The sequence below is a fragment of the Clupea harengus genome, chromosome 20 (assembly GCF_900700415.2).
Source record: "Clupea harengus chromosome 20, Ch_v2.0.2, whole genome shotgun sequence".
NCBI classification, from domain to species: Eukaryota; Metazoa; Chordata; class Actinopteri; order Clupeiformes; family Clupeidae; genus Clupea; species Clupea harengus.
Genome location: NC_045171.1, coordinates 16,896,708 through 16,911,245, shown reverse-complemented (window position 1 = coordinate 16,911,245; position 14,538 = coordinate 16,896,708). Strand labels below are relative to the sequence as shown.

At 44.7% G+C, this 14,538-nt stretch overlaps 1 protein-coding gene and 1 long non-coding RNA gene across 3 annotated transcripts; both read right to left on the bottom strand.

Annotated features, from left to right (window-relative positions):
• Positions 1-483: 483 nt before the first annotated feature.
• LOC122128547 lies at positions 484-1,090 on the bottom strand. The gene is made up of 3 exons (XR_006151424.1): positions 965-1,090; positions 795-833; positions 484-595 (listed from the first exon to the last, which is right to left on the bottom strand). It is a non-coding gene; the product is annotated as an uncharacterized LOC122128547 (long non-coding RNA).
• Positions 1,091-2,331: 1,241 nt separating this feature from the next.
• chrna3 (cholinergic receptor, nicotinic, alpha 3) lies at positions 2,332-13,181 on the bottom strand. 2 transcript variants are annotated; one of them, XM_031587473.2, is made up of 6 exons: positions 12,941-13,181; positions 11,871-12,010; positions 8,602-8,646; positions 5,870-5,979; positions 2,975-4,265; positions 2,332-2,778 (listed from the first exon to the last, which is right to left on the bottom strand). In XM_031587473.2, exons 1-6 carry the CDS (start codon positions 12,999-13,001, stop codon positions 2,650-2,652), a joined length of 1,776 nt encoding a protein of 591 aa, XP_031443333.1. In that variant the 5' UTR covers positions 13,002-13,181; the 3' UTR covers positions 2,332-2,649. The 2 variants fall into 2 exon arrangements, with proteins under 2 accessions (XP_031443333.1, XP_042558670.1); XM_042702736.1 differs by having other exon boundaries at positions 2,650-4,265.
• Between the last annotated feature and the right edge of the window lie 1,357 nt (positions 13,182-14,538).

Sequence of the window (14,538 nt, the reverse complement as noted above, 5' to 3'; positions counted from 1 at the left end):
CTAAAATTCCACATCTGCCCCGGATCTCACAGATGTTTCACCAGCTATCACTGCTGGGTATACTCTATCTACACAGACAGACATGAGAAAAAGATTCAGTGCTCATACTCGACTGAAATATTTAGTTCTCTATGTGCATTTGTATATCAAACATGATCCAAGCATGTGTAATAATCAGATCATAAAACTGTGATTGATAAAAAAAATGATCCACACGTGTAATATTCATATTATCCAACTGTGATTGATTATAAACATGATAATGCACTGATGTGAACAGGGCTCTTACCAATCACTTGGATGAAGATGGAATTCTCTCCATCTCCTTTCACCTCACTGACATTCTGTTCTGTTCTGGAGGACACACAGCTGTAGTTTCCTGAATGTTCTTTAGTAGCACTTTTCATTAGGAAAAAGGAGGCTTGACTTTTGGTCTGGGACATCTCTATGGCGACTCCATTCTTGCAGAGGTAAACAAAGCGTTTTTCCCCTTCATTCTTGGTTCCAAATGTGCTGCACTTCACCTCAAAACATTCCCCCACTTTAACATGTGAAGAAGGTCCAAAAACGCGTGCAGGATATACCGGATCTCTAGCTGTATGTACAATAAAATATTATAAATACATATTTTAAAATATTATATATACGGATTTATATGGACTTGACATTTCACACATGTGCATCCACAATAAAATATTATGTATACTTATTTAAAATATTAAAAATACGTATTTATATGGTCTTGACATTTCACAGATTTTTTTTTCTTTTTCATAATATTAGATATTACACACCTGTAACTGTGGGATGCTCCTCAGTCGCAGTAATTACAACTGTAGAAAAGGATGAATTAACAAATGAATGCAAATATATGAAATCAATAGTTCACTCTCATAAAATTGCATTTATTAATATGTTTTATTATCAGTAAATAAAGACAAATACCTGATGAGTATTCACTTACCAAGAATAATTAGTAGGATAATCATCGCACAACTTGTGAGAGCCAAGCCTGTAGACAGTAAACCAATTGTTGCTCAGGCTAAACTTAGAGATGGCAGTTCTTGAAATAAAGCGTATGCGGTTCTGGGGCTTTCTGACGTATTTGGTATGAACTTTCTGTTTAACAGCATTTCCTGTTTTTGCTGCTGCTGCCTTTTTTTCTCCCTCAGCGATATGAATACATTGATACTTTAAATGCAGTCTGTTTAGGCCATTGCTGTTTAGGCCATTGCTGTTTAGACCATTGCTGTTTAGGCCATTGCTGTTTAGACCATTGTTATTTAGGCCATTGCTGTTTAGTCCATTGCACTTGCTGTAAGAAACGAAACCAGATCTCTCATCCAGTAATGAACTTCACCTTCTCAATGCAGATCATCTGATGGCATCTAAATGTGTTTCTCAAAGTCAGCATAGAAGGTCAATTTCACAATTGTGTAGAAGTGTACTCAGAAGTTAGAAACAGTTTTAGTTTAGCATTCCACTCAATCCCTCTTATGTAATGTGTTGTGGTTACAGTAAGTTCCTCTCCCTCTTTGGTCTTTGAGGCGCTTTGTTGATGTAAACCACAAGGTGGCAGAATTTGGAAATTCGCAGTCCTTGTATGAGGACAAGCCACAATTAGTAAATGCTTTGATCCAAAGCAACTTACAGTATTGAACACAAATATATTTGTATCCGTATGTATGCTCATCAAACGGCTGATACTGTGTTTGTAGCGGCTTTGTTCTTCCAGTGAGTAGCACTAACAAGGAACCCCATGTTTGCAGATATGATGCCAGTGATTTTTAAAACAAATATCTTTATTAGTGTGATTTGCATTTTTATAATACAAGTACAACTTTGTACAACTTCATGGGATATGTTGCTGATGTTAAATTACTTTGTGTTGTTTAATCAACTGCTGTCTATTTGTTGTTTGTATTTGTTTATACTGGCTCAAGATCATCTGAATATACTGTGAGATGCAGTATCATAATTCAGCCACTTTATCATAAATCAATAAACATTTTTTGCTGAAATAGAGGATACACCAAAACAACCCTCATGAAAGACTTTTAATTTTGTCGACTTGTCACTGAACAATCTTATCTGCACCCTTCACAAATGATTATTCCAATGTACAGAATAGCTCACAACAATTTACCACAAACAAATGCTACCATACAGACAGAGACAACTGTTGACACAAGCAGTAGCTTAATTAGATAGGGTTAGTTATTAAGTCTGTAGATACAGTAGGCACCAAAAATGTGAAGCAAAGTGTACTGTTAGCTTTAAGACCGTCACTCTTTAAACCTTCCCTATGGGCAGCAGTTGGAGGCCCTCCTGTCATGCTAGTCTTTTCAGTTTTACAAAGCAGAGTGACCGTAACAGAGAAGAGAGGCAGTAGTCCCATTGAGGTTTTCAAAACCTTTGTGACGTAAATACATTGATGCTTTAAATGGAGTCTGCTTCAGTCCATTGCACTTTCTGTAAGCCGCGGTTGGGGCTGAACAAGGCCTGGTCAAGTAATAAAAAAAAAAAACTGATTCCAGATCAGTCAGATGATGGCCCTATGGCTGGTGTGGCCTGGCATGGCCTATGCTTAGTGCAAGCGTACAGCTTTTATTGAGAGATGGCGAAAGAGTCTGGGTCGCCGGTCGCCATTCACATGTCCTCTGCAAGGAGAAGGGGCTGCAGGAAGAGACCTGCTGTTCCCAGAATGCACACCAGGGTGAAGACCCACAGGAATATCCTGTCAATCACCATGGCAACGTACTTCCAGTCATCCTGAACCTGTGGCAGAGAGAGAAGAAGACAGACAGGTGAAGAGAGAGACATGCATGAGATGCTGTGTGAAATGCATCAGCGTCAGCCATTCATTATGTGTCCTATTCATCACAGTGCTACTGCAGTTTGATCCCAACTCACGACGGGACAATATCCATCCCACACAACAATACCACATTGTTCTCTCTCTGTCTCCACGCACCTCCTTGGCCTCGTTCTGTAGCCTCATGTTCTCAGCGATGTACTTCACGCTCTCAATCGCCTCTCTGACTTCCGGTGAGAGTGTCGTCAGGGTTAGCAGCCCCACATCCAGAGACTCCGAACTTGAACAGGGGCTTCCGGCCACACCCCCAGCCCTACCCCCTGGCCCAACCCCGACCCCCACCCTTCCGCTGACCAGCCCCAGGCCGCCAATGCCCCCCGCACCCCCTCCTTTGTCGGCGGGCAGCTTGGTGGACCTCTGCCGCCAGCAGCAGCTGCAGCGACCCTCGCGGCACAGGAGGCTGGAGGAGTCGGCCTTGAAGGAGAGGCTGCTGTTGGGGCTGTGCAGCGTAGAGAGCTCCGTGTTCAGGAAGAGGCGCTGTCGCGGGGGCAGGCAGGCCGGCAGAGTCATCTGCTTCAGCTGCTGTTGTTGTTGTTGTTGTTTTTGTTGTTGTTGGTGTTGTTGGTGTTGTTGCTGGAGGAAGGAGGGATTCAGGGAGGCGGCAGAGGCGGACGAGCGCAGGGTGCATGGGTGTGGCGGGGCGGACGGCAGGATGTGACCTCCGCTGCTGAAGCGCTGCGGGTTGCGCTCGGGACGCGTCATGAACATGACGCGCGGCAGCACGCCCAGGAAGACCCCGCGCACCCAATGGGGCATGGTGTGGGTCTTAGGGGTGCGGTAGTGGACGTTGAGCACGAAGACGGTGATGACGATGGAGAGCGTGACGAAGATCATGGTGAAGAGCAGGTACTCGCCGATGAGCGGGATGACGAGCGACGTGGACGGGATGGTCTCCGTGATGACCAGCAGGAAGACGGTGAGCGAGAGCAGCACGGAGATGCAGAGCGTGATCTTCTCACCGCAGTCGGACGGCAGGTAGAAGACGAGCACGGTGAGGAAGGAGATGAGGAGGCAGGGGATGATCATGTTGATGGTGTAGAAGAGGGGCAGCCGGCGGATGTAGAGCGAGTAGGTGATGTCCGTGTAGATCTCCTCGCAGCAGTTGTACTTGATGTCGTGCTTGTAGCCCGGCGCGTGAATGATCACCCACTCGCCGCTCTCCCAGAAGTCCCGCAGGTTGATGGTGGTCCCGATGAGAACCAGGTCGATCTTGGCCTTGTCGTAGGTCCAGGAGCCAAACTTCATGGTGCAGTTCTGGTAGTCGAAGGGGAAGTAGGTGACGTCGATCTTGCAGGAGCTCTTGAAGATGGCCGGAGGGATCCAGGTCACCTCGCCGTTGTAGCGGAGCAGAGCTTTTGTCTTATCATCCACCTGGAAGTCCCCCACAGCACTATGGGTAACAGGAAGAGGAAAGGAAGACAAACAACATGACTGTGAGTACAGTGCCAGGAATGACTTGCATTTCAATATGAACTGCATTCTGCTTAACATTAACTTGCATTCAACTTTAAAATGCTTATGCATATTACCAATTATGCATATTACCACATTTAGATGAATTGATGTTATTAAAGGGAAGTTTAAAGTAAATATATATATTTTTTTTTTGACAATGGTAAACAACTACAGATTTGCAGATTTGCAGTTTGCAGTTTGTGTGGATATAACTTTTTATTTAAGAACAATTTGTTATGTACAGAACTTTCTTACAGTAAAGAACTTTAAACAAGCAATTCAGATACAGTTCTCTCTGGTTGCTTTCAACCATACACAGGGCAGGGCAGGTGCAGAGATCAAGTATGGGTAGACAATAAGTATGGGTTCAGATTGACTGAAATCCAACCCGTTTTCAGCACAATCATCATGGCCAATAATAGTCTGCAGCACAATCACATATATTGTTTGATTTGCACTGTTAAACTCTGCATTTCCATCACAGTATGGATTCCACAGAAGAGCAGTAATATCTGTCTGCAGTGCCAAAGACCTGCAGTTTCAGCCAACTGTTTCAGACCTGCAATTATAGGCCAATAGCATTGGACGCATGCACTACCACTCGTTTGGGCTGCAAATGTGAAGTTTATCTTAGCAACAGTTTGAATTTGGCTAATATAACTTCAATAATAAATCGTTATTGTCCATTTCATTGTTTCTGATTAATGTGTGATACAGAACCTACAATAAAATAAGTATTACAAACACCTCTGAATCCTTTAACGGTGTTTGCCTATATATAGGCCTAGGTGTTCGCAGCTACAATCCATACAACAAACCGTATTCATTCATTTTCAACGTACATTTTGACTAGGTACATTTAGATAAACTAGCCTAGCCTCACTTTTTGTCAAATTCAGTACACTGGCTATGTGCTTGCGATCAAAAAGCTGTGTCCGTGCAGGGCTGTGCTCCGTAAATGTAAAACACATCTGTTGGCATGGACCTAGCAGTAAACAATTCAAGCCAATCAACACATTGCTTCAGGAGCAAGGAAAAGAGGGATGTAATGTGTCTGTTGAGCTCAATGATCAACAATCTTTCACCAGAATCTGCTGGTCTAAAACTGCTGGCTTAAAACTGCTGGTCTGAATTCTGAATCTGAGGCTCAGCAGTCAGGCCCTTCTTTAGAATTGGCCAAACACATTTGTTAATGCACATGCACAAACACACACACACACACACACACACACACACACACACACACACACACACACACACACACACACACACACACACACACACACACACACACACACACACACAAACACACACACACAGCATAATAGCATCATTTTTTTTAACCTCCAACCTCAGAGATTAGGTTAGTTTGGAGACAGCGGAGGTTTTATCAGCCTTTCATTTCCACGTGCTCAGTTCCCTTAGTTCCCCCGTAGGGTCCCTGGGTGTCACCACCCTCGCTGTGCCCATAGAGAGGTCAATACCAGTGCTCTGAGGAGAGGCCCAGGGGTCACGCACCAGGGGTCACGCTGGACTTACTTATTGTACAGCACAATGTCTGGCTTCCAGATCCTCTTAGAGGGCACCCGGATGAACTCAACGCCGCCAAACTCTTTGGGGTTCCATTTCAGTTTGTAGTCTTTCCAGATCTGCAGTAAGACAAGTATGATGTTAAGTATTAGTCTTGATAAGGATGATGTTAAATATTACTGTTACAGTTATTCATTTATCTGTGCTTTTCTCTTGAGCGGCTAGGTTTAATCCAAGGTGATCGCACAGGCACATCTGAAGTCTGAATAGGCATGATGTTGAGGGTGAAAGTGAAGGGTTTAAGGGTGTTCACTGGAGAGACTGCTGCATGGAAGACAAGTATACAAATAAAATCATTTTTTTCTTTTTGCACTTTCTTTTGTGTGACAAATGGTTTTATACACAAAAACACACACATATGCGTGCGCACACACACACACACGCAGACACACACAGCAACACATACACGTTTTCTCTCTCACACACTCCCTTTCTATCTGGTCTCTAACTCTTTCTATTCCACTCAAGTGTGCCCTTGAAGCACAGTTCCTTTCTTTTTATGAGACACACACACACACACACACACTTCTTAAACTTGTTGTTTTGAGTTGCCTTTAAGTGTTTTTCCTCGGCTTCCTGGGGAAAGGAGACTGTAAGTGACTGTCAGACAGTACTGATCGCATTTTCATTCTGCTGTCTCTCCCAGCTGTGCCCTCTCTGACCGTCCACACACACACACACACACACACACACACACACACACACACACACACACACACACACACACACACACACACACACACACACACACAAACACACACACACACACACACACACACACTCTCCACAATGACAGCCTGGCTAGAACCTGACATTGAGGAGGGGATAAGCCAGTGAAAGAGTGCAGACAGGACACACAGTCCTCCAGGCATTCACTACCAAGGACTGCTGCTCGCTTCAGCACCCTGTCTACGTGGAGCCAATGACGCTCTCTTCTCCCCCCCCCCCTCTCTCTCTCTCTCTCTCTCCCCCCCTCTCTCTCTCTCTCCCTCTCTCTCTCTCCCTCTCTCTCTCCCTCCCTCTCTTTAATTCACACACCGCCAGCACGCCCCTCCTTGACATCTTAAAAGCTCTCGCTCTCTCTCTCTTCTCTTTTCATTTCTTTTCAAATCCTGATTGAATCAAGAGCAGCACTGTTATCTCTCAGACAAAAAAAAAAGTTAAAAGTCTTACATCATTCTCATTTCACATCGGTTTTCGCTTTGCCAGTCACATTTCACCCAGGTCACCCAAATCCGGCAGTGGTTTATGACCTGAAACAGCCACATAGTGCCAGATCAAGTCAAATATTTGACCGTCATTATTTTAAAGCATGGAGATGCAGGCTTCCACGTCCAGGCTTTAATCCCATGATGGGCCATCTGGAGGTGGGTTTATGGGTGCTTTAATGTGCAGGGCTGACCCTGGAACTGGACCTCTGTGATGGGGGCCAGAGACCTGTTCCTGAGACGACCATATGCAGGTATGGGATGCAGATTAAGATCTCTACCTAATAGCCCTGCTTGAGAGGGACTGATGGCCAGAGATATGTCACGGAAATCCGACGGTTCTGTTTGCCTTTAATCAAAGAACAAGACGCCATGTCGTCTCCAATCAAGCTTTGAGTTGATGAGTCATCTGTAACCTGTCCCCCTTCTCAACAAAAAATGCTGTGTCATCTGTTTGGGTAGTTGAGATATAGTAAACCTGTCCCCATCTGTTTTTCTCTAGTGACAAAATAAAAAAAATGCGGTGTCATCTTGGTTGGCGTTGGGGAATGATGAGTCATTGTTAACCTGTCCATCCTGTCTCTGTTCATCAAAACCTGCTCCCTCCTCTGACTGGTCCATTCCTGTCACTTCTTCCTTCCCTCCTTTCGCACATCAACCCTGCATCTGTGTTCACTGTCCACAAAAGATGCTGGAAAGGCACTCAGATGCAAATGCCATCCAGAGGCTGGCAGGCGCTCATTACAGAAATGGCTCCTCTCTCAGTAACACTCAGCTCACAGTAGGGGGGGGGGGGTGACTCTGTTAAAGCTAAATGGAAGCGTTTTTCTGCAGAAAGTCGTTTTCCCCGCATGATGATCCATTTGATTCTCCACAAATAAACGCTTTATTTATTTACCTCTGGAGCCTCGCTAATCTCTGCAGCATGTGTAACGTCAACCATGAATATCTGATGCGTGGTTCACAACTCCTCATCAGTATGTGTACAGCTCATAGGAGGGCCTTTTCAGGTTCTAAGCAGAACATTTATGGGTTTTTCTATTGTGCCAAGCCAGAGAATCACATTTACGTAATACAGTTTTTAGTCCAGCTCAACCCCTACAAAGGATCTTGGTTCTGAGGTTTCATTCAGGGACATATACAAAACAGAAATATAAATGATTTAGTGATTCTTAAATATGCGTCGAGCATGACAAGGAGCATCCACTACACAGATAAAAAAGACAAATAGTTTAATAAAAACTTAAATATTAAATAATAAATGATGTCATACATCCTCAATGTAAACATTAGTACACACTGACCAAGCACTGCGGGCATATCAATTCACCTAAAAGCTTTCCCTCATGAATTATTTAAGGTTAATGCATTGCATATGAACTTCTATGATAGGGATGTTGTCCATAGATAAATAGATGTTAGCCTATGCCGTGCATGTTAGCCTATGCAATTTCATATGGAATGTATACTCACATGCCTCAGCCAAAGGTTGGTCTCCATGATCTGGTTTACTTCATCCTGGAGAGGGGAAAGAGGTAGACATTTTTTTGAAAGAGGAATCAAGATATTGTTTGTGTGTGTGTGTGTGTGTGTGTGAATGCATGTGTGTGTGTGTGTGTGTCTGTGTATTTGTGTGTGTATGTGTGTGTGTGTGTGTGTGTGTGTGTGTGTGTGTGTGTGTGTGTGTGTGTGTGTGTGTGTTTCAGAGAGATAGAGCATGATGGACAGACATTGACAGAGGCAGAGACTATCATGACCAGTGAGCCAGAAACCGAAAAAGAAAACGCACAAAACAAAACAAAATCAAATCCGGAACAGAAATCAAAGCATCTGATAGCGATGCAGAGGAACAGATGCATACAGTATGTCACTGCACAAGCCCAGATGCCTACTGCCATGAACAATCACTGTGCAATCATCTGCACCACGTCCAACAGTAGACTCTGAAACAGATCTGGGCCAGACGTGGGCCAGACCCCCGGGCCTGCTGCTCGGGGGGATTTCCTGATCTCTCAAAGTCCCACATGAGGGGCAGAGGACCACGCCAGAGTGAGGCTGGGTAGGCAGGAGAGGACAAGAGGCCCTGAGCAGTGACCATATGAGAGTAGCCATGTTCAGACCGTTCTCAGAAACTCTCCTCTGTCTTCTGTATTTGTCATGTATTCCTAGAAAGCATGTTGTTTCATGCTGTTATTTTGCCACCAGATCCCCCCTCACTCTCTCTCTCTCTCTCTCTCTTTCTCTCTCTCTCTCTCTCTCTCTCTCTCTCTCTCTCACACACACACACACACACACACACACACACACACACACAAACACACAGAGAGACATATACTCTTTATCCACATCCCTCCCCGCTTAAGTCTCCAGACTTCTGCTGGCACAGGTCTGGGATGCTGTGGAGCGTGAGTAAAGCAAACTCATGACCCAGTGCATGACATTAACCATTCATTGGGCTGAAGACCCCCAGGGCTGCCCCTCCAGGTGCCTGACCTAGACAAGGACACGTCTGCCTGCTCAACCCAGGTGCCCAGCTGGGAGGTGGGAAACACTGAAGCAAGCAAAGATGACAGCAGTGGCTGCTGTCTGTCGCTCTTAGGCTTCCTATCTCCCTCTTTGTCTCCATGGTCAAGGCTGGCCACTCTCTCTCTCTCTTACACACACACACACACACACACACACACACACACACACACACACACACACACACACACACACACACACACACACACACACCATGGCCCTGTGGAAGTAAGTGCCACTAACAGCCTACAGAAGATAGACTATCGACGTTAGAGATGCGCTCATTGGCCTGTTTTGTCCAGGGCCGAGGCAGGGCCAAGGCGGGGGTGCTGGGGCGAACACCCGGGGTGAGAGAGAATGGCGGCCGTAGTGGGGTGAAACGGGTAAATAACCATCATCCATCATAGCAGGAAGCAGAGAGCAGTGACAGGAGCGGCTGAGGTCCGGAGGACATCTGCTGAATATGGCAGAGACACACACACATGGATGTATGCACACAAACACACACACATAAACCCACATGCACGCACATACACACGTGCACACACACACACACACACACACACACACACACACACACACATACACATGCTCTCTCAAATTTGCTCATAGACACGACGTTTCAATCAAAACTAGCATCAGTCAGTACACGTCATCCATGGCAGGTGGCGCCAAGAGTAGGGACCTGGCCCACCAATACGTGGAATACATCCAACAATTTAGCCCATCCAGTCAAAGCATGGCACACACCAGCCAAAATCAGAGGTATGCAAATTTGAATGATTTGGGGATTTGTTGGCAGTTTCAGTGGCGAGAGCTAGAGTCTGTTTTTTATGTGGACACGTCTCTCCCCTCTGTGCATGTGTGTGTGTGCGTGTGCGTGTGTGTGTGTGTGTGCGTGTGCGTGTGTGTGTGTGTGCGTGCATGTGTGTGTGTTTGTGTGTGTGTGTGTATGTGTGTGACAGTAGGGTGGATTGGCAACATGAGAGTTTCAAGAGGCTGCTATTTCCCATCTCCCTTGACCAATCACAAGCCCTCATGATCACTCCCAGTGCCAATGACATGGCCATCTGATCATTCCTGGGATCTCCCTTCTCATCACAAGTCAATATACCCAAACCTCGGAAGTCTATCAGGATGATCTCAGATCCATGGAGTCATTCTGGCCAAGGTACATACCCCCCCCTTTTGAGCCTTACAGGATGATCACAAAGCCATTGGATCATTTCCTCTGGGGTTTTTAAACCAATCACAAGGTCATGGGGGTCATTTCCTGTGAGGTCTCTTTGCCAATCACAAGCTGGTATGGTCATTTCCTGTGACAGTTTGCACAGAGCTGTGGTCACACAAATATGACAAGTCCGGCGAGGAGAGACCCAAACCACAGCCCTGAGATAGTGGCTCAGTCTCAGCAACTCACCCTCACTCATTATAGCACACACACACACACACACACACACACACACACACACACACACACACACACACACACACACACACACACACACACACACACACACACACACACACACACACACACACACACACACACACACACACACACACACACACACACACACACATGTGCAGGGCACACATGTGAACACACACACACTTCAAAATGCTCATATTCACATGCATACACACAAGAACACACACACAATACAACACACACTTGTTCCCCGGGGGGTTCTCAATTGCAGTTAATCAATACATATTCATTTAGGTGAATGGAGGAGAGTTGCAGTGTAAGGCTTCAGCCTCATGTGATGGTACGGAAAGATTTGCTCCCCTCCATCAAGGCTCTATCCCTCTCTTTATCTCCTTCTACCTCTCTCTCTCTCTTTCTATCTATCTCTTCCTATACCTCTCCCCCTCCCTCTCTGCCTCTCCTCCCATCTCTCTTTCTTCCCTTCTCTCTCCTCCCTCTTTCTTCCTCTCTCTTTCCCACTCTCTCTCTCCCCCTGTGTATATGTCTCTCTCTCCCTCCATCTCTCTCTCTCCCCCATCTCTCTCTACTCTCTCTCCCTCCATCTCTCTCGCTCTCTCCCTCTTTCTTTATGATATACGTTCTACTTTCTTAAAATGGCAGTGACTTATTATTCTGAGGGGGAGAACAAACACAGAAAAGAACTGAGCGCAACAGCCAGCCAGGTCAGGGTTAAACACTGTCACACACACACACACACACACACACACACTGACCAAATTAAACTTACCACTTTCACCAGCTGTGACATGGACACTTCGAACTGTACAACGACTGGGTCTGAGACATTCTCCACTGGCCGTATGTACTGGTTGTAGTTGGAGAAAATCACAGAAAACAGCTTGTGCTCTCCCTCGGAACAGGTCCCACCTAAACATCGGGTGAGAGAACACACTTAGCACCAGGGGATAGTGATGACTGACTCTGAAAAAAAAGATCACTCTCATTGAAATCTATCCCTCCTCAAACAAACAGAGGATTGCAATGGCTCATTGTTGTAATGGGAATTCTTCAGGGGGTTGGGTGGTCTGTTTAAAAATCAACGTTTCTCCCAATTGAATTCTGTAGAACAAGCATAGAAAAAGGAACAGCTGTTTACTGGTACTCAGTTCAGCCTGAGATAAACAACAGCAATTTACTGTGGTTGAAAATATAATCGATTTCATAGTGTCAACATAATATCCATCAACAGAAGCATGCGTCTGTCATGGAGGTATCTGTCATGTTGGTTATCGATTTGGTTAAAACGGAGATGCAAAACAAATTAGAATTTTGAGATAAAAATGTCACGGACATCCTCATCATAATCCTCATGTGAATATTTTAGCGCTAGCACCCCACACAACACCAACAGAGTGGCATTTTCTACATTTTAACCAGAAAGCAATTTGTTTAAAACTTATTGAAAAAATATTTTTAATGCCAGGGCTATGAAATTGTACGAAATACGAAATAAATACGGCTTCATATGTTAAAACTTGAATCAATCAAAAATGAGTATTATGATAACTTGCATTACCTTGCAACTTGTCATTATCTACCATACATGTAGATTCCACTGCTCTTAGGCTAGACACAGTATAGACGATTCAAATACATATATTTTTTTTATAAAAATGATAGACCTGTTTCACTATTCTATTTATTTCAAAATAGTAACGAATAATTTTGGCGGCGTCTGCCGCAACATTGTGCAGGTGTAATTTTCAAACATATTCGACCAACAGCAACAAGTATCATCAAGACCTCATGGACGGCGTTCACTTTCTGTGAAAAAAAAAGCTGAAGATGAATACTTACCCGAGAGGAGATTGAAGAGAAATATGCATGCTGGGAATATCAGGATGATTCGGGCATTCATCTCGTCGTCCTGAGGAATCCTGTGCAATGAATCCCGATCTTCTGGCGAAAGCAAGGTGAGTCAACAGAGACAGAGATAATGGTGACGGCGCACCGATAGGTGGACTATGGTTGTCGGCCAACATTCTGGACGGATGGAAGAAAGAGAGAGGGGGGGAGGAAGTGAGAGAGGGAGAGAGCAGGAGAGAGAAGAGAAGATGCAAGGGAGGGGAGAGAAAGAAAGAGAGAGAGAGAGAACATAGTAGTCAATCACTAAGCCGGGGGGTGGAGAGGCGAATCATGGAGACATAACTCTGGCTGCGCTTGGGGTGCTTTTACCGTAAGGATAATTGGATGAATTTTTGAGAGCTGCACTTTGTCGTTAGTCTTCTGAAGTAAAACGTGTCGTAAGATCAGTCAAAATCTTATTCTCACCATGATAAGAAGGTGTCTACGTGGATCACTTACAGAAACTGATTACGAGCCAGTCAAAAAAAGCCACCTACAGTGTTGCATGTATAGAGTCAGACATAATTTACAGATGTTAATGATTTGGCATTTTCACTAAATTACTAATTTGGTTGTTTGCTGTTGTTTGGTCTTCCTTCTAGCTAAATTACATTTTTCTTTGCGTGTTACCGCACTGGAAGTGGCGTAAGGTTTCAGTACCATGGACAACGGACTTACGTCTCACTCATCTCAGTGACCAGTGTCCTCCTTCACTCCGTCACCCCCACTCTCTCGCTATTTAGCATAATAATTGTTTTTGAGTGATATGGTGTTCAGACTCGTCCCTATCGGGGCTCGAGCAATAATTAAACAAAATCAACATCAGACCTTCAGGAAGGTTATTATATTTGTTACAGCGTGTTTGTGTTTGTGTTGTGGTGTGGTGTGACTCATCTCCTGTTTGAGTGAGGGCATTAGTGTGGTAATGTTGTGGTTTTAGCCCTGCTATCTATCTCCATTCTCCTCTCAAACATACATCCACCCACACCCACACCCACAAACACACCCACACCCACAAACACACCCACACACACACACACACACACTAGCCCACCCACCTTATCACCTCCTCTCAAACATACACCCACATAATTACCACTTCTACGCACACACACACACACACACACGCACACACGCACACACGCACACACGCACACACACACACTAGCCTTCCCCTCTTATCACCTTCATTATAAAAACACCAGCTTGTGATTTCTGAATCAGCCAATATGCATCGAACACACAGAACCTGATGTGGCAGCAAACTGATGCTTCTGGTGCATCTAATTTAGCTACATGAAGATTAATTAAAAACTCTGCATGGGCAAATTATGGGCAAGTGTCCTTATGAAATATTACACTACATAGTAAGTACATATTTTGGAACATAGGAACATTGTGTATGCCAACTGATTGAGTATTAGGTATAGTGCAGAATATAAATCGAGCCAAAGGATTTCTGATGTTAAACAAATATACCTGAACAATATGGACAAATCACACGTCAGGTTTAAAAGCAGAGTGATTTAATTACTACAGCATTTCTTATG